The sequence below is a fragment of the Mastomys coucha genome, unplaced genomic scaffold (genome assembly GCF_008632895.1).
Source record: "Mastomys coucha isolate ucsf_1 unplaced genomic scaffold, UCSF_Mcou_1 pScaffold22, whole genome shotgun sequence".
Taxonomy (NCBI): domain Eukaryota; kingdom Metazoa; phylum Chordata; class Mammalia; order Rodentia; family Muridae; genus Mastomys; species Mastomys coucha.
This window is the reverse complement of record NW_022196905.1, coordinates 2,029,676-2,051,454: the sequence shown is the minus strand read 5'-3', so window position 1 is coordinate 2,051,454 and position 21,779 is coordinate 2,029,676. Positions and strand designations below refer to the sequence as shown.

At 39.1% G+C, this 21,779-nt stretch overlaps 1 protein-coding gene across 4 annotated transcripts in view; it reads left to right on the top strand.

Annotated features, from left to right (window-relative positions):
- Positions 1-21,779, top strand: part of Clhc1 (clathrin heavy chain linker domain containing 1) — a 30,623-nt gene that overhangs the window by 1,426 nt on the left and 7,418 nt on the right. Inside the window, exons 2-9 of one of the 4 annotated variants that reach the window (XM_031339875.1) lie at positions 2,554-2,813; positions 5,156-5,343; positions 6,503-6,636; positions 9,463-9,664; positions 9,741-9,877; positions 10,376-10,460; positions 12,872-12,978; positions 19,629-19,803. In XM_031339875.1, the coding sequence (XP_031195735.1) occupies positions 2,637-2,813; positions 5,156-5,343; positions 6,503-6,636; positions 9,463-9,664; positions 9,741-9,877; positions 10,376-10,460; positions 12,872-12,978; positions 19,629-19,803 (1,205 nt within the window). In that variant the 5' untranslated portion in view covers positions 2,554-2,636. Of the gene's footprint in view, positions 1-2,553; positions 2,814-5,155; positions 5,344-6,502; positions 6,637-9,462; positions 9,665-9,740; positions 9,878-10,375; positions 10,461-12,871; positions 12,979-19,628; positions 19,804-21,779 lie in introns of those variants that run through there. The other 3 variants (XM_031339876.1, XM_031339877.1, XM_031339878.1) reach the window with 3 other exon arrangements.

Genomic DNA, 21,779 nt, shown 5'->3' with positions numbered 1-21,779 from the left:
GATGATGTTATTCCACATCATTCAAATATTTCACTTTGGGGTTAAAGGTTATCTGAGCATGTGTGGGGCCTTAGAATTAATATCCAACACTACAGAGAGTAAAATGCATTACCTTCAAGGTAACAAGGACATAACATTAAAAATTAGGTTTGTCAGAGAGAAAAATGTTGGCCCCTGAAAGGACATTAATAGGCCAATCAAAGGAGGAACTCTACTCAAATGTGAGCACACATGCCCCAGTGACTCTGCCCTTCCCCTGGCTTTTGACTTTGTTACTATTTGCAATTATATCATCTATACTGTGTCTTACCAAACTAAACTCCAAGGAGCCAGGAGCTTATTTTACTTATTGCTGAATCTCTAGCAGTAAAATACTAAATAGACATCCAATAGTTACTGAACTAATGAGTAAAACAAATTGATTTTATATTTGAGAACACTTTAGGCCAGTGATATGGGTCCAAGAGCTAATGTACTTGCTGCCAACCCTGCTGATCCAGTTGCTAGAACCTCCGTGGAGGAAGAAGAGGAATAGACTTCCATAAATTGTCCTCTGACCTCTATGTGTGTACCATGACGAGCGTGTACCCACACAAAGACACTAAGTGATTTTTTTTTTTAATTAACATTTTAAGCATACATTGCTTATGGCTTTGTTGGGACTACTTTATATCCTCTTGTAAATTGACTTTTTGTTAATCCAACTCATCGAAATTGTGGTGTCTCCTTTATTTATTTATTTATTTTTTAGTTTATTTATTTATTTGAGATAGGGCCTTACTATATAGCCTTGGCTAGCCAGGATCTCACTATGTAGACCAACTTGGCCTTGAACCCACAGAAGATGAGCTGTTTCCCTCAAGTGCTGGGATTAAAGGCATATGCCACTGTGGAGACTGGTGTCCTGATTCATGTTTGTGGTATTTAAAAGCTTGATACATTAGTTTAGATAACTAGTTATTAGCTATATTGCCAACATATCATAAAGTTAACTTAAACATTTATTCAAAACATCATTATTTATAGTAGTAAACGTTCAATAGCTAATGGGAATGGTTAAGTAATTAATGGAGCTGGGCAGTGGTGGTGAATGCCTTTAATCCCAGCACTCGGGAGGCAGAGGCAGGAGGATTTCTGAGTTCGAGGCCAGCCTGGTCTACAGAGTGAGTTCCAGGATAGCCAGGGCTATACAAGAGAAACCTCTCAAAAACCAAAAAATTAAAATAAATAAATAAAATTACCCATTAGAGCTCTTTAGAAAAAAAATAAACATTTTATTGTTTTTGATACAGAATCTAACTATGTAGCCCTAGCTGGCCTGGATTTTACTGTGTAGACCAAATTGTCCTTGAACTCACAAAGATCCAACTGTTTCTGCCTCCCAAATGCTAAGGTTAAAGGTGTGTCCCACCACAGCAGTAGGATCTTTGTAGCTGTGTGTCTGTGTATCTTCACCTGCATGCGCTTTGCCTGTGCTTATGTCTGTTGTATCACTTGCATGCCTGGTGCCAGTGGAAGCCAGAAGAAACCATCCAGTTTGCTGGAACTGAAGTCACTGATGGTTGTAAGTTACTATGTAGGTGCTGGAAATCAAATCCAGGTTCAATAAAAAAAGTAACCAGTGCTCTTAACTGGGGCCATCTCTCCAGCTCCAGGAGTCGTGTTTTGTTGTTATTGGGATTTTATTTATTTATTTAAACATGTGGTGTGTTTTTGTCATTTGGGAAGTGGAGGCAGGAAGGTGAGGTATTCTAGGTCATTCTCAGCTATATAGGGAATGAGGATTGCAACCAAGCCTGTCTCTAAACAACAATCTAAAACAATACAAAACTCAACTAATTATGGTCATTGTGTGATAGATGAGTGTTACAGGGCTAGGAGGACAGTGAGGTGGAGAAGTATTTGACCTTGTTTGCATCAGCAAGAAGCATACACAGTCATTCCCCACATGAAAGAAATAAAAGAAACCTTTTGGAAGAGTAAAGTCTCAGCTGCTTACTGTCCGCTTCACAAACTTTAAAATAATTAAAATGTGATACAAATTTTTAAAAAGAGGGCTGGGGTATTTCTCAGTGACAGATTGCTTACTTTCCATGTTCTATATGCACATGTCTCCACATGCCTTTAATCCCAGCACTTGAGAGGGAAACAGCTGATCCTCTGTGGGTTCAAGGCCAAGTTGGTCTACATAGTGAGATCCTGGCTAGCCAAGGCTACATAGTAAGGCCCTGTATTCTCAGCCTGATTTAATCCCCAGCGTTCTAAAATACATGGTGGATTTGTTTTTAAGTGTTGGTTATCTTTTCCCACCTTTGTTTGGGTTCTGGGGCATCTCATTGACCCTAAGGGAGGAGTTCTTAATTGACATTTCATTTGTATTCTGGAGTATAGCAAACGTCAGTAGACTAGCCTGAGCATTTTAATTCATTGACTGGAATATTTATCTCAATAACAGATCTCTTAATTTTTCTTGTGACACATGTATTTTTAAATTGACTTTTGACTTAAGAGGTTTAGGCCTACACATTAACTGATTTTCATGTTTTCTTGCAGGCTCACTAAAGTTTTTGGCTTTGTTTCAAAAGAAGGTCAAGGTTTAATTTTTCTCCAGTGAACAAGCTTGCAGATTAAGATTTATGTCAGTCCAAGAAGTAAACAAACATGCAGTTCTCCCTCCTATCATTAGTAGAAGTGACAAGGACTTTTTGGAAAGCATACAAAGATACATAATCACAGAAACCAAAAGAGTGGGTTGCAACGAGGAAGGACCTGCTGATGAATATTACACCATATACCGAAACGTTTTCGACAAGGTACCGCGATGCTCATGAGTAGGGCATGTTTCAAGAGGCTGTTTGTTACCTAGCTTAACCGCCACCTCAGTAATGCTACTGCCTGCCTGACCACTGCTTTCTCTATGCTAGTGTGGGGAAGTTCATCCAGTTTTGTTAAACCAGGATGAAGAGGAAAAGCACAAGTGCAGAATTTACATTTCCTGATGGCAAGTTAGGCTAGTTAGAGTCAGTTATTTTAGTTTAGCAAGCAGGTTTTGTTTTGTTTTGTTTTGTTTTTCAATAACTGGTTGTACCCTCTGGTAATCATTTTTACCATTTCAAGTGAAGGTGCTAATTTGCTAGAATTTGCATTGTGAACAAAAACTAGTATTTTATGTTCTGAGTTTGTTTGTGGTATCAGTAAAACCTTGGTTTAGATATGATATGGCATGTTAAATTGAGACCTCTTAAGCCAGGTGCTATGCCACGTGCCAGTCATCCCAGCTGGTAGGGGGGCTGAAGCTGGAAAATCCTTCGCAGCCAGGAGTTGGCAGCCACCATGGACAACATTATGACATAAAAATCAATGAATGAAATTCCATCTAAACAGTTTGAGCCCTTTTAGAGTTCTAGATATGGTGGTATTCCTTTGCATCCTCCACTTTAATGCTTTTCTGTATATTCAAAATGGTATCCATCGGTGTTCTGTTGAGATCTGGGTCTTCTAGCACACTGGCATGATCATTGTCATGCAATCACTGTAGTTGTATTGACTACCCATTCATGTACCTGAGCTGGATTATTAGAGCACATAACAGGAACACGTGAGATAAAAGATGAACAGGAACAAGTATCAGAGTACTTAGTGTGGAAAGCTTTTTGCTATGAAAGGGTCCTCTTTGAGGTAGACAGGGTGTGGCTATGGCAAAAAATAAAAAAGAGCACCAGGCGGTGGTGGCGCACGCCTTTAATCCCAGCACTTGGGAGGCAGAGGCAGGCGGATTTCTGAGTTCCAGGCCAGCCTGGTCTACAGAGTGAGTTCCAGGACAGCCAGAGCTATACAGAGAAACCCTGTCTCAAAAAAGCCAAAATAAATAAATAAATAAATAAATAAATAAATAAATAAATAAATAAATGAGAGCGCTCTATTCCTCAGATTCCCTTTGCTGGTACTTGCTGCAGATTAATGGCCTCTCTAGATCACTTGTGATAAAATGGATGTTTCCTGGACAGCTTTCTTTAGATACTATTTAGTTAAGCAAACAAACAAACAAGCCATTTGTAGGGGATAGCATACCCAGGAAATGCAGCAGAGAAAAACAAGCATAATTTCAGATTTCAGAGAAAATTTTGGATCAGTTACTTTTATTCCCTATATATCATCAATATTTGAAAAACAAAGATTTTCCTGTTTGTTTCTTAACCTATTTAAATTTTTTTTATAATTTTTGTGTAGACCTAGTATTATATCAGTGATGAATATACAAGATTAAGAAAAACCAGCCCTAATAAAGGGGCATGTGCTGTGGAGCCACCTCTACCTCCCCCCCTGCCCCCCATCATGGAAAGTGTCCTTTCTAAGGGCACTTAGGTTTCTTTGTTAACCTTTCTACTATTCTTTTCTTCTGTTATCCTTCCTGACAGATGCTTTGCTTACATATTATTGGAAACCATGACTGTGTAGTGATGTGGACTGTTTTCACAGTTGTTTTTGACATGTTGAGACTAGAGATACAATCAGAGCTCTGATCCAATTTTCCTAGTGGAGGTGAATGAGTTCGGATTGCAGTATCTCAGTGGGGGATAGAGAGATTGTTCAAGAGCGTAAAGTTAAGAGTGTAAAGTGCTCTTCCAGAAGACCTGAGTTAGATTCCTAGCACCCACATCAGGTAGGTCATAACTATGAGTAACTCCTGCTCTGAGGGATCTGAAACCTCTGATTTCTGCAGGTACCTGAACTCACATGCACACACCTATACACAGACACACATACAAATCATTAAACGTAGTACAAAAATAATGTAAAAATTAAGTCAAGAGACTAGATTTCAAAGGAGTAAGAGATGTATATTTAAAAGACCTACAGTTGAAAAATGTAGACCTAGTATTATATCAGTTCATGTCTCATGTATGAATTCATACCAAGTATAAGAAAGCCTTTCTTATATCTAGGATCACAGTATCTACATAGTGACCCACGGAGAGCATGTGCTTGGTGGTTATTGTTTTTAGTGCCTACTCATGCTGAGTTTGGTGTAAGATGCTTATATGTCTAATTAATAATTATGTTTCACCTAAAAATAGCCTGCTTAAAAGGCTTTTCATCACCATATCTTCTGTTTAAAAAGTTCAGTGCTACAGACAGAAAAATCATATTTCAGGTAATAGACTATGTCAATGCATACAAGTCCATTCTTACTTCAATCAAAAAAGAATATGATGCCTTTATTGAGACAATAAAGAAAGGCCGAAGAACTGCTTTTTATCTTCATGGAAAACTTAAAGTTTTGGCAGCAGAGCCTACAGCATTGGTGTATCACCAGAGAAGAGCAGTCCAACTTGAAGCAAAGTGAGTGTCAATAACTAGTCAGAAAGGTGTCATGCTACTGGGTGATAATCAGTGAGTCTTTTTAAAAAAAAAAATCACTGTTTTCTTTATGTTACTATTTTGAGACAGAGTGTCACATTTTAGCCAAAGCTAGCTGTGAATTCACCAGGCTGGTCTTGCTCAAGGCCTTCAGCCTTCAAGTTACAGGTTACAAGATTATACCATGCTTATCTTTAATTAAAATGTTATTTTAAGCTATATTTTATATTCCCTTCTACCAATTATTATATATTTCAAGTAAAACTATTAGTTTTGCTTGAGGATTTTATGATCCCTCTTGATATTATGAAGGTACATTGTGGTGTCATAAAAGGAAGGAAGTTATTCATAGAAGATTTGTCAGCACAAGTTCATGACTCCCACCTGAATGACAGCACTTAATCCCATGATTTCAGCAGTAAGAAACCCACCAAGGAGAATAAAATCCTCCTTGAGAACAATTTTTAAAAAATTAGGTTTCACTATGTACCTGCGGATTACCTCAGACTTAAAGCAATCCTCTTGTCTCAGAGTGCCAAGTGCTAGTTCCTTGGCTTCAGTGTGCTCTAAGAATACTGCTTTCAACTTCTGGCCTCCAGAATGATGAGAACATAAATGTTACTTTAAGTCACCAAATGTGTAATAATTGTTGCAATAGCCCCTAGCAGAATGACAGTTTCTTGTTTGTTTGTTTGTTTGTTTGTTTAAAGTTTCTTTAAGCCTAGTGTGGTGGCTCATACCTGTAATCCAGCACTTGGGAGCTGAAGGAGTAAGATAACAAATTCAAAGACAAATTTAGCTACATAATGAAACCCTTCCAAAAAGAAAAAAGAAAAAGAATAAAGGAAAACAAAAAAGACCTTTTCAGTTGTAACTGAATAGCTGGTGTTTCATGGCTAGATAACATTTATTGATTTGCAATGGGGCTTGCAATATGTTTTTATTGATGATCTGAGAGGAAATATTTCCTTTTTTGTGGTGTGTCACCTTCTGAGTATGGGTTTTCTAAACTTCTATTTCATAATGGTTCAAATTATAATTAGCCAAATAAAACAAAAATCTAGTCTTTTTTTAATATTATGAATCAAGAATTAGATTGGTTGAGACAAGCATATGAAAGCATTTCTGTTTTGTTTTTAAGAATAAGGATTATTGAAAATAATTCCACAGCAATTCAATTGCAAATAGATGAGATGAAGCAGCTAAGAATGGAGTATGACAAGAAAGAAGTAAAGCTCTGTGCTTCCTCCAGGCAGCTATGGAAACCTATCCCAGGTGCAGTATCTTGTTTACAGTTCTATTTTAGAGAGATTCCCCAGTGTGTCCAGTTGCCTCCCTCTTACATAAACTAGTATAAGATGCTAATATGTGAATACCTTCAGTTGCACAAGCAACTTTAGGCAGATACCCAGGACAGAGCAGACTCCACACAATCCTGAAGGACGTGAAGACTTACAATCTGGCCAGTTCACATGGTGTACAATCGAAGCTCTCACATCAATGTTGACATCATTTGAGAACTATTAGAAGTGGAAATCTGGGGAGTTGGTAAGATTAGTCAGTAAAGTGCTTGCCATGCAAACTCAAGGTTCAAACCCCTCTCTCAATGCAAAAGCCAGTACCTGCTCTGTAATCCAGTTCTGGGGTGGACAGAGACTGGTGGAAACAAGTGGATCCCCAGAGCTCGTTGGCTTGAGGAAGACAGCTGGTATAAACCATTCATGTCCACATACTCTTGCTGAACATGTACACACACACACACACACACACACACACACACACACACATGATGTCAGAAACTTGGTGATTGAGTCCAGTAGGTGATGATGTCTGAAGTTCTGATTATTCTGATTGAGAGCCACTGGTACATTAAAAACGATAGTGTATTAAGCTTGCTGAATGTCATTCGTGTTGTTGTCTGAGTTTATTGGTTTCATATCTTTAATGTAATACTCTTGCTACATTTGAGAAATGGAGTATGTCCTGGCTTCATGTAGAATTCAGAGAGATTACTTTAACGAATAGATTGTGGCTTACAAGACTAAGGATAGTAACTCCAGTACTTAAAGGTTTTGGTTTTGTTGTTGTTGTTGTTGTTGTTGTTGTTTTGTTTTGTTTTGTTTTTGCTCAGTGTTTATACAGACAGAACTGGTAGGTGGAAACTTTAGAAAGACAGATTTGGCCTATATTGAAGAAGCTGTGTTTTAAGGTAATGAACTATTCTATACTACAAAATTTCAACCCAGGTTTTCAAATTCTCTTGCATTTGCTAATAGTAGGGTTACTTTTAAATCGTGACTAGCAAACTCCAAATAATAAATGCAAATAAACACAGAATACACGGCATATTGGCTTACTGCCAAGAAGAGTCATGGGGAAAGAATGCTTAAAATCTGAAAGGGTTAATTCTCAGGGTGGGGAAATTCTGTGGAGGGGAAATTTGGATGTGTGTCTTGTTTTTTAATGCTTTATTATTTATTATTTATTTATATTATTATTATGTCTATGGGTGTTTTGTTTTGAATGTATGCCTATGTGCACATGCATGCTCAATGCCCAGAGAGGTTAGAAGAAGACATCATATCTCCTAGAACTGAAGTTAAGACAGTTGTGAAAGCTGGGCAGTGGTGGCGCACGCCTTTAATCCCAGCACTTGGGAGGCAGAGGCAGGCAGATTTCTGAGTTGGCCAGTCTGGTCTACAGGGTGAGTTCCAGGACAGCCAGGGCTACACAGAGAAACCCTGTCTCGAAAAACAAAACAAAAAAGACAATTGTGAGACATCCTGTGGTCTCTAGAAACTGAACCCATTCTTCTGTTAGTAGAGCCAGCACTCTTAACCAGTGAACCATCTCTTCTGCCCTGTATAGGTATCTTTTTATGTTTTATTTTTATCTAAGATGGATTCTTTCTATGTAAACTGGCCATCCTGGAACTTTCTATGTAGACTAGACCGACCTTGAACTCACAGAAATCCACCTGCCTCTGCCTCCCCCTTATCATTCTCTCAGTACTGGGGTGTATGTGTGTGTGTGTGTGAGAGAGAGAGAGAGAGAGAGAGGATTTTCCCTGTCCAATTACATTAAAATATTAGTGCAGTAGGGGAGGCCTGTTATTGGACAGGGAAAAGGGAGGCGGAGCTAAGAGTTGCAGAGACAGAGATCTTCTCTGGAAGGACAGAAGAACATGAACCAGCGTGGCTTTAAATAGCCACTGGTAGTTATGATATAATAATGGTTAGAATAATTGGGATAACTTGTCTAATCTAGGTGGGCAGCTTCTATCATTATCAATTGGTTCTGAAATTATTGTAGTGGCATCTTTTGAATTGAGAATTTATTGATACGTAAATCTGATTGGTTAATTATAAGCTTCAAGAGTTTTGATTTACTTGGTTACTGGAATGTGGGACCGCCAATTAGAGGGCTTTATGGCTGAGAAGGAACTAGCAGAGAGTTGTGACAGCTGGCCGCTGGGTGAATGGTCCTTGCATGGTGTTGGCGTGGTAGCAAAGGGAACTCGGAAACTCGGGAGCTCCAGCCCCACTGCAGATGGGACCTCGCCAAGGTCACAAAGTAGCAGGATGGTAGTGCGAGAACTTGGCGGGTCATTTTTTAATATTTCCCACAGTGTGTGAGTGTGTGTGTGTGTGTGTGTGTGTGTGTGTGTGTGTGTGTGTGTGTTGAACACAAAGGACATTTCAAGAATAAAGATATCTCAAGATTTGGTAGGCATCAGTTTTGTGTTGAAAAAAATAAACTTGTCCCAGGTTAGCTCTTGGAGAGTAATGGAAGCTGTGGTGTGAGAGAAATCCATTGGCCTAATCCTCAGTTGTTAGATGCTCTGGTTTATACTGAACTACCCTTGATGCTATATAAAACTCAGAAGGAGTTTGAGAATTTGCCTATTAAGGTTAGGGTTAATAATAAACCACAATAAGCAAACAAATAGATGTTAAAAAAAAAACCCTAATAGCATTATAATTTTGTGATAATGGTGTTTATGTTTGGTAAGCTATAAGTACCTGTTAGTGTTTCTGAATTATTTTATAATACAGTAAACATTCCTATATAAGACTCAGGGTTTTGTTTGTTTTCCTGTAGGGATGACTCTCCAAGACTCTGTCAATCTGGAAGCTCTCAATAAGCATAAGCAGCATCTTGAAGATAAATATATAAAACTTAAACAAGACATGTCGACAGAGTATGTACCAGCCCAAAAGAAAGCTGATCTAGATGAGGAAATGATTGTGTTACTAAACCGGCGAGACATAGCTGAAAATCTGAACAAAGACCTGAAGTTTCGGTATGAATGTTGGTTATTGTAGGTGTTGAAGGCTTTGCCTGTGTTTTCTCTTGCTCTGCCATGTGACCCTGCTCAGTGTGTTGTCCATGCTCTTTTGCAGCCGTCAAAGACTGCAGGTTATTTCACATATACTTACTTCATGGATGAGGCAGAACATGAGACTCCCATTTCAAGATGTCTTGGAGAGAATTAAGAAAACCAAAGCTATCTATGGTAGTTTATCTGTATTTTTAATTAGCAAGATCAGTAGAAGACACTTCCCTCCCAGAGCTAAAGGTTTTCCTAGGTTTAGGTTTAAAAATGTAAGCAAAAATATACTTAACCTCCGCACAGGATCAGATAACTGGGGAAAGTGAAGCCCTGGTGAGGCAGTGAGAAAAACACCTGGGGTTGGAGATGGCTCAGTGGTTAAGGCTTCTCTTTCAGGGGACCCACGTTCAGCTCTCAGCACCCATGTGGTGGCTCAAACCTATAAATCCAGTCCAGAGCATGACACTCCCATACAGACATATATGCATGCAGAACACGGATGCACATGAAATATAAATGACTTTGTAAAGAGAGAAGGGAAAAAAATTCCTCATTCCTGAGAATGAGGCCAGGAGAAGTGACTCACTTTAGGAAGGAGCTGGTGCTGTGTGAAAGCAAAGTAAAGCATGTTGTTGGCTCTAAGGCTGATAAATCATCACAAATTGTCCTTTCAATATTTAGGTGACGACAACCTTGTTGATGAGATATTTGAAGATGACCCAAACAAGACAAAAGAAGCTGTAATTATGCTTTACTACATTGAAAGGCAAATATTATTTGTGTTTTGGGTTTGTTTGTTTGTTTGTTTTGGGTGGGTTTTGTTGATGCCTTTCTTTTTGTTTGCTTGTTTATTTTATTTTTTTATTAGATATTTTCTTTATTTACATGTAAATTTCTCCATTCCTACTTTCCCCTCCAAAAAACAAAGAAACAAACAACAACAACAAAAACAAACCCCTGTTGCCCTCCCCCCCCATGCCTGCCACCCCATCCTCTCCCACTTTGTTTATTTTGAGATAACATCTCACAACCCAAAAAGCCTCACTACAGAATACAGGATGACCTTGAACTCCTGATCCTCCCACTGCCCCCCTCCTAACTGCTGGCTTGCAGGTTTGTCTTTTGTAGCATGAAAATTCTGTTCCAGTTGACAAATTAGGAAAAAAAAAAATAAAAATTTCTTTTTTCATCAATGTTTATGATTTTCTTCAGAAAATTGTAGAATATCCTAGCTACTTCAATCTTTTTGTAATTATTTTTATTCTATGACTTATTAAGTTACTTGTTACCATATATAATATTTATTTTTAATTTTAATTACACTTTATTTATTTTGTGAGGATCATAGGGATAGCAGGTCGAGTACAACCTGAAGGAATTCTTGTGTAATTGCAGATTCCAGACCATCACTGTAGAGACTAGGCACCTGAAGCATCCAGTAGTATTATATTCATAGTCAAAGCACTCACCATGTATTATCTGAGATAGATAAAATATTTTAAAGCACTCGCCTTCAAGGTTAATGTACAGGCTGCCAGGGTAGCATGTAATCAGCATATGTAGTGTCTATGCTCTTCAATGATAAACAGTTTTCATTGGTTGATTCCTTTGTTGTTGTGGTACAAAGAAATGGATATAGGTAATTTAAAGCACTTGTTTTCTTATACAATATATTTTCCTGAGTCTAGCAGGATTTATAAAATTTAGTATCATTTAAAAATATTCATTACTATTAATTACTTTTTTATGTTCATTGGTGTTTTACTTGCATGTATATCTGTGTGAGAGTATCAGAAGCTCTGGAACTAAAGACACTGATAGGTATGAGCAGCCATGTGGGTGCTGGGAATTGAACAATGTTCTTAACTGCTAAGCCATTTCTCCAGCGCCCCTCCAAATATGTATTATTTTTAAGTATGCACATGCATGAATTTGTGTACATGAATCTTAGTGCCCACAGATACTGGAGGAGTCAGATTACTCAGAACTATAAGTCATGCAATATGGATGCTTGCAACCATCAAAGATGGGTCTTCAGCAAGAGTAGTATGTGTTTTTAACCATTAAGCCATCTCCAGCCCAAATTCAGTATGGTTTTTAATATTTTTAATATTTTGTGTCTGCTTGTCTGTATATGCATGCACATGAGTGTGTAGACCAGAGGTCAGGGTTAAATTTCATTCTCTAATTGCTTCTCTATCTTATTTATTTACTTATTTACTGTTGAATTCACTTACTTAATGTGAGTGAATAATATACATACATATACCACCACACTCAAGTTGGGTCCAAGGACAATTTAGTGGAGTCAGCTCTTTGCGGCCACCTTTACAAAGATTCTGGAGGTCTAGCTCAGGTCACCAACCTTCATTGAACCCTGAGGGATCCTCTGCCTTGTCAGCACTGCTATGAGAAGCTTTATCCTGTGCCAGGGTGTACGTGAGTGGTGGGCATCTGGACTCAGGTCCTCAAGTTCGAGTGGCAAACCCTTCACAACCCAAGCCTTTTCTCCATCAGAGTCCAGCTATCAGTTTTCACTTGGTAGGAAAACCTTCGTTAAGATTCGAAGTCTTATACATTTTGCTCAATGTTACTTTGTTGTTTTTTCTACTTTATTCAACATTTGTTGAAGCACTGTGTGACTCCTCTTTTCCTAAGAGCTAATTTGGGAGCTTTGCTGTGTGAAGGAGGCTGACTTAAACTATTATCTCTGCTTGAGGTTTATGTGAAGTATTATCTCTGCTTGTGGTGATGAGGGATTGATATCTGACAGACCACCATTGGCTTCTGAATACCAGGAACACTTCTTGGTTCTGCATGTGTGTTGTGTTATTTCTCCTAGGTCCAGTTTCTAAGCAAATAGCTCTTTCCTGATGATCTGTGAGAAGAGAAGCCTCGGCTCACTACGAACTCACTTTCTGTGTTCTGTGTGAGGTTTGTGGGGACAGAGTGCAAGGTCAGGTTCAGAGTTCCTCAGAGGGCGAGAATTTAACCCTGAGACAAACAGGTCAAAACCAACCCTAGAATTCTAGAGAAACACTGAACATGGTATAAATGAAGAAATTGAGTTATAACTTATTAGATTACTATTTGTTTTCCACTATATCATTATACTTAATTTCTAATATGTGGGTTTTGTGTATCGTTGTAATATGTTTTAAAATGCTGTGGTCGTAGGTTCAATGAATTAATCTCCCTTGGTGAATATGAGAGGGCAGCTTATTTCGCAGCAAACAGTCCAAAGAGAATTCTTCAAAATACTGGTACAATGAATAAATTTAAGGGTAAGCAAATCTCTCTGAAGCATATATATAAAAACAATCAACTGCATTCTATCACTAAGCTTAACCAAGCAGCTCAGGAATTATGATAATTATGAGAAAAGCCTTTTCCTTGGATCCCATTTATCCTGTCATTCATTCATTTATTCTAGGATTTTCAAAAGATTTTTTTAATCATGAATTGTTGAGTTCTGCATTTAATATAACCACTTTAGCCCACTATATGTTGTGTGTGTTTGGCTGACATTAGGTATAATACTAAATATATATAATAATTTTGGGAAATACTATATTTACATATAATTATTTTGGAAACTATTTTACTAAATAGCTTTTTTTCTCCACGTTAGTGTGTAGAATAATTGAAGAGCGTATTTCATCAACATTGCTGAGTATACAAGCCTTTTAATGCCAAATGTATCTAACCCTAACCCTAACCCTGATTTTCTAAGTTAAATTATGAAATATTTCATACATTAGAAAGCACAAAGAAGCATAGTATAAATATACTCACCATCACACATACAGTAGAGAACTGCTGGGTCCAGACTCAGTCAGAGAAGATGCACCTAACCCTTGAGAGACTTGGGGTCCCAGGGAATGAAGGGATGGGGTCTGGTGAGGTTATGGTGGTGGGGACATCTCTTGGAGACAGGGGGAAGAGGTCTGGGATGTGGAATAGTCGGAGAGTGAACCAGGAGGGGAATAAAGTCTGGACTGTAAAAAAAGATTAAAGAATAAATTTAAAAAAGAAGAAGAAGAAAGATGCTTTCTGCTCATGGACTAGAAGAATAAATATTGTTGAGACACCAAGAATTAAAACAATATTAAGATTCAATATAATCTTTATAATTCAATAGCATTTCATAGAAATTTTTAAAGAATTCTGAAATTTGTTCAGAAGCACAAAGCCCCAAATACTCACATCAAAATTGAGACAAGAAGAAGTTGGAGATACAACACATCCTAATTTAAAATCATATCATCAACTTATAGTAATAAAACAGTATCCTACCAGATTAAAAATAGATAGTGCTGATTGTAATGGCACATGCCTATAATTTTAGCTACTAAGGAGGTAAAGGCAAGAGAATCACAGATTCAAAGTCAGCCTAGGCTGTAGAAGTATCTTTTACTCACCTGAAGTAATTGTCTCTGATGATTACTGCCTCAGTCTGCTAACCTAGGCATAGTCCTGGAAGCTTCTATTCTCCATACAATCTTGTGTAGCCCTAGAATGTTTTCAGTGGTTTTTAACATCTGAGACTCACTGCTGAATAACTCCTTTCTAGCTCTTTCTGAACTCTGGCTGGCTGGTCAACTCAGTTCTGGCTCAAACTCCTCTCCAAGCTGACTGATTCAACCTAGCTTCTCCTCCTGACCCCTCTCATCCTCTGATTCTTCTCATTGTTTTCTCATTGTGTTTAGCTTGTTCTGTCTTTACAACTTCGCTCTGTACAGCTCTCTTGGTAGGAAGATAGGAATTCTCTAGCTGAGTGTCAAAGGAAACACTTGAAAGACAGATGTAAGTGGCAGATTCTCTGCAAATTCAGGCCAGCCTGGGCCACAAAATAATAATAATAATAGTAATAGTTATAGTAGTAGTAATAGTAATAATAATAATAAGGAAGAGGAGGAAGCAGCAGGAGGAAGAGGAAAAGAAGACTCCTCCTCAGTAAAACTGCCTCCTCTTTCCTTCCTTTTTTCTCTCTCTGCACTGCTCTCTGCTCTAATGAGCGCTTGGCATATCCTAGTCTTTCAAATCTTTCTCTGATTTATCACTTTGTCTGCCTCTCAATTAAACATGGGTGCTTCCTTCTACAAACTTAACTTTACCTTCATTGTTTGGGATTAAAGGTGTGTACTAAGGGTATGTCTGTATTCTAGCCAGAGGAATTAAAGGTGTGTAGTAAGACTAAGCCACAACACAACTAGAAACAGGTTTTTTTTTTTTTTTAAATAAATAACAATCTCCAGGTTCACAGTGCGACCAAATATCCTGCAACACTAGGCAACTTAGTATGACTTTTGTCTCAAAATAAAATTAAAACAGGCTGGAAGTGTATGTAGCTCAGTAGTAGAGTACTTACTTAGCATGGGGGAGGCCCTGGATTCAATTCCTACTACTACAAAACCCTTTGACAACCCAGTGACACAAGCCAGTGAAATTGAATAGAGAGCCCACAGATAAGCCAAACATAATGATGGTCTGTTAGTTTTCACTAAGACATCAAGAAAATACAGTGACACTGATGAAGCAGCTCAGCAGGTCAGGCTTTGCCACCAAGCCTGAGGACCTGAATTTATGTCTTTATTCTTGTATTTCCCTTCTTTTAAGTATTTGGGTGTGCCATTGTAAGGGGTGGGAAAGGTCTTGCTCAATGACTGTAGAAATAGCTGGCGTAAGTGTGGCCATGTTGACTGCTTTAGTCTTTGCTAAGTAATTTCTATCTTTACCTGGTGCTGATTCAGGAAGTAGTGCTTCAGATGGCTTCTTTTGTTTGTTTGTTTGTTTTTGTTTTTCAAAACAGGGTTTCTCTGTATAGCCCTGGCTGTCCTGGAACTCACTCTGTAGACCAGGCTGGCCTCGAACTCAGAAATCCACCTGCCTCTGCCTCCCAAGTGCTGGGATTAAAGGTGTGCACCACCACCGCCTGGCAAAAATTTTTAAAGGATTTTAAACATGAATACAGGAAATATTTACATCATTTCCACTCCACCTTCTCCCTTCAACTCCTCCCATGTCCTCCTACTTCCTCTCAAATTCATGACCTATTTTTTTTAAAGATTTATTTATTATTATACATAAGTACACTGTAGCTGTCTTCAGACACACCAGGAGAGGGCATTAGATCTCATTTCGGGTGGTTGTGAGCCACCATGTGGTTGCTAGGATTTGAACTCAGGACCTTTGGAAGAGCAGTCAGTGCTCTTATCCGCTGAGCCATCTCAGCCAGCCCTCATGACCTATTTTTAAAATTATTGTTGTTATACCAACACACACACACATCCTATGAATCCATTTAGTACTGCTTATATACTTGGGATTAGATAACCTAGTAAAGAGCTAGCTCATCCCAGATAGAAAAGTAATTCTATCTCTTAACTGCTGTTGATCCACAGTACTTTAACATTCCATGGATGCAGCCTCCCTGTGCTGTAATATCCTGGTCCTCTGGCTATGATGATTTTTTGCACCCTCTTCTGTAATTTTTCTGAGCCATAAGGATTTCATTGTAAATATATCATTTGAGGTTGAGCATCCCACAGTCTCTTTTTCTCTGCATTCTGACCACTGTGCATCTCTGTAATAGTCTCCATCTGTTGTAAAATGAAGTTTCTTTGATGAGGGGTGAAACTACAATTATTAGAAACTATATTGGCTTATGGAAAATAGCCATAGTAGGTGTCTTAGTTAGGGTTTCTTTTTCTTTTTTAAGATTTATTTATTTTATTTATATGAGTACATTGTAGCTGTCTTCAGACACACAAGAAGAAGGCATTCCATCACAGATAGTTGTGAGCCACCATGTGGTTGCTAAGAGTTGAATTCAGGACCTCTGGAAGAACAGTCAATGCTCTTAACCATTGAGCCATCTTTCCAGCTCTTAGTTAGGGTTTCTATCGCTATGAAGAGACATCATGACCAAGGCAACTCTTATAAAGGCAAACATTTAATTGGGGCTCACTTACAGTTTCAGAGACACACCAGAAGAGGGCATTAGATTTCATTATGGGTGATTGTGAGCCACCATGTGGTTGCTGGGATTTGAACTCATCACCTTTGGAATAGTAGATGGTGCTCTTACCCAGTGAGCCATCTCGCCAGCCCAATTCATGCAATCTTAATTGTAATCCTCTATAAAACCAAAATAAAAAAGCAGATCACATTATTCCAACATATCATGACATTACCATTCCAAAATGTCATAGTGAGGAAATACTGTACCAAAGCAATACTCAAAACTAGATGGGCAAGCTTCAAATTCTTTGTCTCCATGTTTAATGTCAAAGTGCTCTTCAGATCGCCAACTCCCTTCATCCTTGTTGACTCCTGTTGGCAGATCTGACATTCAGCAGCAACAGACTTATTCTCTTGAACTGGCTTCACTCCTCTTAGCAGCTTTTCTCGGCAGGTATCCCACAGCTTTTACATCTCTAAAATATTGGAGTATCTAAAGCAACTTCAACTTTACCACTTCCTGTTCCAGTGTCTAGGATCCACACATGATCTGGGCTCCTCCAAAGGGCTTGGCTCACTTTTCCATCTCTGCTCTCTGTAGCACTCTGGGCTATGGTAGACTCCACTGCTGCTGCTGTTCTTGGTTGTCTTCTCATGGGACTGGCATCTCCAACATGCCAGGGTCTTCCACTGTAACTAAGCTTCACCAGTAGCCTCTCATAAGCTCTTTTCATTATGCTAAGCCTCAACTTCTTTGCATGACCCCTTTAGTCCTGGGCTGAACTGCAGCTGAAGCTTCACCCTTCAGCAATGGCTTTTCCTGGCCTCTCACAGTTCCAAGCCTCAGCTACTCTAAATGACTCCTTCCTGTCTTCAAAACCAGTACCATTTGGGTGATTCTTTTTTTTTTTTTTTTTTTTTTTTTCTTCGAGACAGGGTTTCTCTGTGTAGCCTTGGCTGTCCTGGAACTCACTCTGTAGACCAGGTGTGCGCCACCACCATCCTGCTGGGTGATTCTTACATACTACCAAGTCCAGCTACAGCACAAGGTACAACCTTGGCTATCTCTGAATACAGTTTCTTTGTATTGTCAAAAAACCCTTTCCAGAAGGTTCCACCTCAGTGATTCCGGTCTCTTCTTAATCACTGCTAATTTCTTAGTTCCAGATAACCAGCATCAATTACCCCAGTAACCCCTTCTATTCTTGACTCTAAATTCAGAGCCACATGGCCAAAGCTGCCGAGTCCCTCTGCTTTCTGGGGCTGGACCTCTTGTTATTTTATCACCAGCTTTCTGTTTTCCAGCACCTTGACTGCCTAAGCTTAGCTGTCCTGGAACTTGCTCTGTAGATTAGCCCTGAGCTCAGAGATCTGCTTGCCTCTGTCTCCTAGGATTAAAGGCATGTACTACCATACCTGGACCAAAGCTTTTCATTATAGATCTTAGTCAAGTTGAAAATGGAAAATAGACATCACAATCCATCCCTTGTCAATTTGACACATAATTGTATCTCCTTATGTCCAAATGAAAATAACCAGGTCATAACACCTAACATTCTAGAACTCTCATACCACTGCAGATGGATGAGTTTAGCTGTGTGGGGTCACACTGAGATCACCACTCCCTTAATCTGTTTATCTCCTTGAATACAGGATTTAGCTTCATTCCACTTCCTGGTGCTCCTTACTCTTTCAACCATACATTTTGTATTTTTTCCCTTTCTAAGCTTGTTATGCTTGGTCAAAATGTTCTTCATGAGAGAAAAACCAGAGGACAAAGTCTATGTTGGGGTTTTTTGAGACTTTCTTTGTCAATGCAATTAATCAAAATTTCTTTACCTCAGCTTCAGGCATAGTCTTTAGAGAAGGGCAGAAGGCAGCAACATTCTTCACTGGAAGCTTCGTAAGAATGATCTCCAGAGTAAAAATTATCCTCATCACCAGTATCTTCTATATTCCTTCTAGGATGGCCCTTTGAGTCCCACTTAAAGCCTTCCATGGCTTTCCAAATCCAAAGTTTCAAAATCTACATTCCTCTAAACAAAAACATGGTCAAGGCTATCACATCCATACCCGAGTCTCAACTACCAACTTCTGTCTTAGGGCTTTCCATTGCTATGAAGAGACATGAACAGGACAACTCTTCTTTTTAAAGATTTATTTATTTATTTATTTATTTATTTATTTAATGTATATGGGTACACTGTTGCTGCCGTCAGACACACCAGAGGAGGGCATCGCATTCCCTTTACAGATGGTTGTGAACCACCATGTGGTTGCTGGGAATTGAACTCAGGACCCCTGGAAGAACATTCAGTGCTCTTAACCACTGAGCCATCTCTCCAGCGCCACAAGGCAACTCTTATGAGAACAAAATTTAATTGGGGTTGGCTTGCAATTTCAGAGGTCCATTATCATCATAGCATTTAGACATGGTGCTGGAGAAGGAGCTGAGAGTTCTGCATCTTGATTTGAAGGCAACCAGGAGAGAATGGCATCCTCAGGCAGCTAGGAGGAAGCTCTCTTCCACAGTGGGTGGGGAATAGGAGGATACCTCCAAAGCCCACCCCCACAGTGACATACTTCTCCAACAAGGCTACCCTTCCTAACAGTACCACTCCCTATGGGCCAAGCATATTCAAAGCACCACAGTAGGTTCTCCTCTAGACACTGATAGTTGTCTAGATTACAAGCAGGCTTTCATTGCCTTCTATTGACTAGGAGACATCTGAGCTTCTGCTGGCTCTCAGCAATTTTTAGCATCCTTTAGCTTGTAGACAAATCGCCATACTTTGCCTCCATCTTTGTGTGGCCTACATAGCAATACTATGATTAAAAATGTAGAATTTATTCTGTATCTATTGTTAAAGGTTTAGAAAATGTAAAGGAATTAAAAGAGTACAAAAGACAAACTAATTCTTAACGTATTTGACTCAAACTTCTCATTCTTTTTTTTTTTATTCTTTTGTAGCTGTTGGAAAAATTAGAGGAAAGCCTCTCCCATTACTCTTGTTTTTTGAGGCTATATTTAGCACCAGCCAAGCTTTCAAGCGTCCTATTAATGCTGACCTAACCATGGAGGGAATCAAATGTGGCTTATCTGAGGAACGACTTGATTTAGTTACCCACTGGATCACCCAGGAGAAGTAAGCAAGATTAAGCTACTAACTAAGCTACTAACTTAATTTCAACATGTAGTTAATATGGTTGTTTTCCTCTGACTTATGATAGTTGTCGCCTGTGAACTAGAGTTTCTCTGTGTGGCTTAGGCAGGCCTCAAGGTCTAATCCCTTTGCCTCAGTCAGTTTCCTACATGCTGGGATTATAGGCTTGTGATACTACATTCAGCTAATGGTTTGTTGTAATAATAGTGGTTTGTTATAATAATACTGTGTATTAGTCAGGGTTCTCTAGAGTAACAGAACTTATGGTGGTCTCTATATAGTAAAGGAATTTATTGATGACTTACAGTCTGTAGTCCAACTCCCAACAATGGTCAGCAGCAGCTGTGAATAGGAGTCCAAGGTTCTAGCAGTTGCTCAGTCCCACAAGGCAAGCAGGCGGAGCAGAGAGAATACCTTCCTTCTTCCAATGTCCTTAAATAGGTCTCCAGCAAAGGGTGTGGCCCAGATTAAAGGTGTGTGTCATCACACCTTTAATCCCAGATGACTTTGAACTCAGAGATCTTTCTGTCTTAATCTGAGATTCATAGCCACTAAGCCTCAATCTCCATGCCAACGTCCAGGTCAGAAATTTGCATCTCTCAGCCTCCAGATTAGGGCCACAGGTGAGCCTTCCAATTCTGGATGGTAGTTCATTCCAGATATAGTCAAGTTGACAACTAGGAATAGCTACATACTGTATTTTAGGATTTACTTCACTTCTATGTTGAAATAAATTAGAAAGTATCTAAGAAGACCCAGTCACTGAGAACTCAGACTAGAAGTCAATGAACTGAAGTTCACAAAATAAAATATGGCAAGCTAGCGGCATATGTAAGTTGAGTGACATGGACACAGAAGGATTGGTCAGTAGCACACTTCTAGGGGAAGTAAAGGCAAGGAACCTGACTCTAGACAGGCTGTGGCATGTGTGTTATAACCTGGGAGGCAATATGTATGGAGGAGGAACAACCCCATGGTGATATTGAGGGACACTTAAGCCAGTAGCTGGTCGCTTCTTGAAAGCCAGGTCTTCTACAGATTGGCAGATTTATGCTAGTATGTGTAGGGCTCACCAATCTAGAACCTGAAACTGAGACAGAGTGTTGGGTATGAGGGGGAGGTCACATGGACTTCCTAATAATCTGAGTGCAGCCACACAGGGAAGGGCAAGAGCCAAGAAAAGAAATAGCAAAACCTTAGCCACATTTCCCAGACAAACGGTGCTCGGAACTGCTCCACCTTGAGGGAAGGGCCCAGCCTTTCATGTCTACCAGATTGGTTGGCTTATATATAAAAAATTAAAAAAAAAAATTAAGCCTTCTGATTTTGAACCCCTCCACTGTTCAGCCCAATAAACAGAGTTTGTATTTACCGTATGTCCAATTCTGAGACATTTTGTAGGGATATTAGAATTTCATTTTAATGTTAGCAGCATTTTGTTAGATGTATAGAAACACCACTGTTATGTGAGCCCTGCTATTTTGCAGCTGTTAATTAAAAATATAGGTAAAGCACAATTTCCATATAAGTACCAATTAGACATGCTTTTTCTGATCATGCACAAATATTCATTTGGCTTATGCTGAAGATTTCTGAGTGGCATTGCTGTGGTAGTACAGATGGTTGATTCACTGTTGTTGAGTGTAAACAGGTACATTTAAATATTGTAACCAAATGAGGTGATTCAATTAAACTGTTTGGAAAGAACTATTTCCTCAGTTTCTCCTAATGGGTAGCTATATCCCCTTCCACACACTCTTTGCTTCTTATTACCTATAACAAATTTAAACTAATAGGTGCTGTAACACTTAGAGCTGGGTGCTGGCATGGAGGGAGCACACAAGAGAACTTCAGGAAAACAAAGGATATGATGGTGAGATATAGCAGAAGTTCTTTTTTTATACTGCTTTGTGTTCTGGCTGGTCAGATGTGCACAGCCACCACCACCCCCCCCCCCC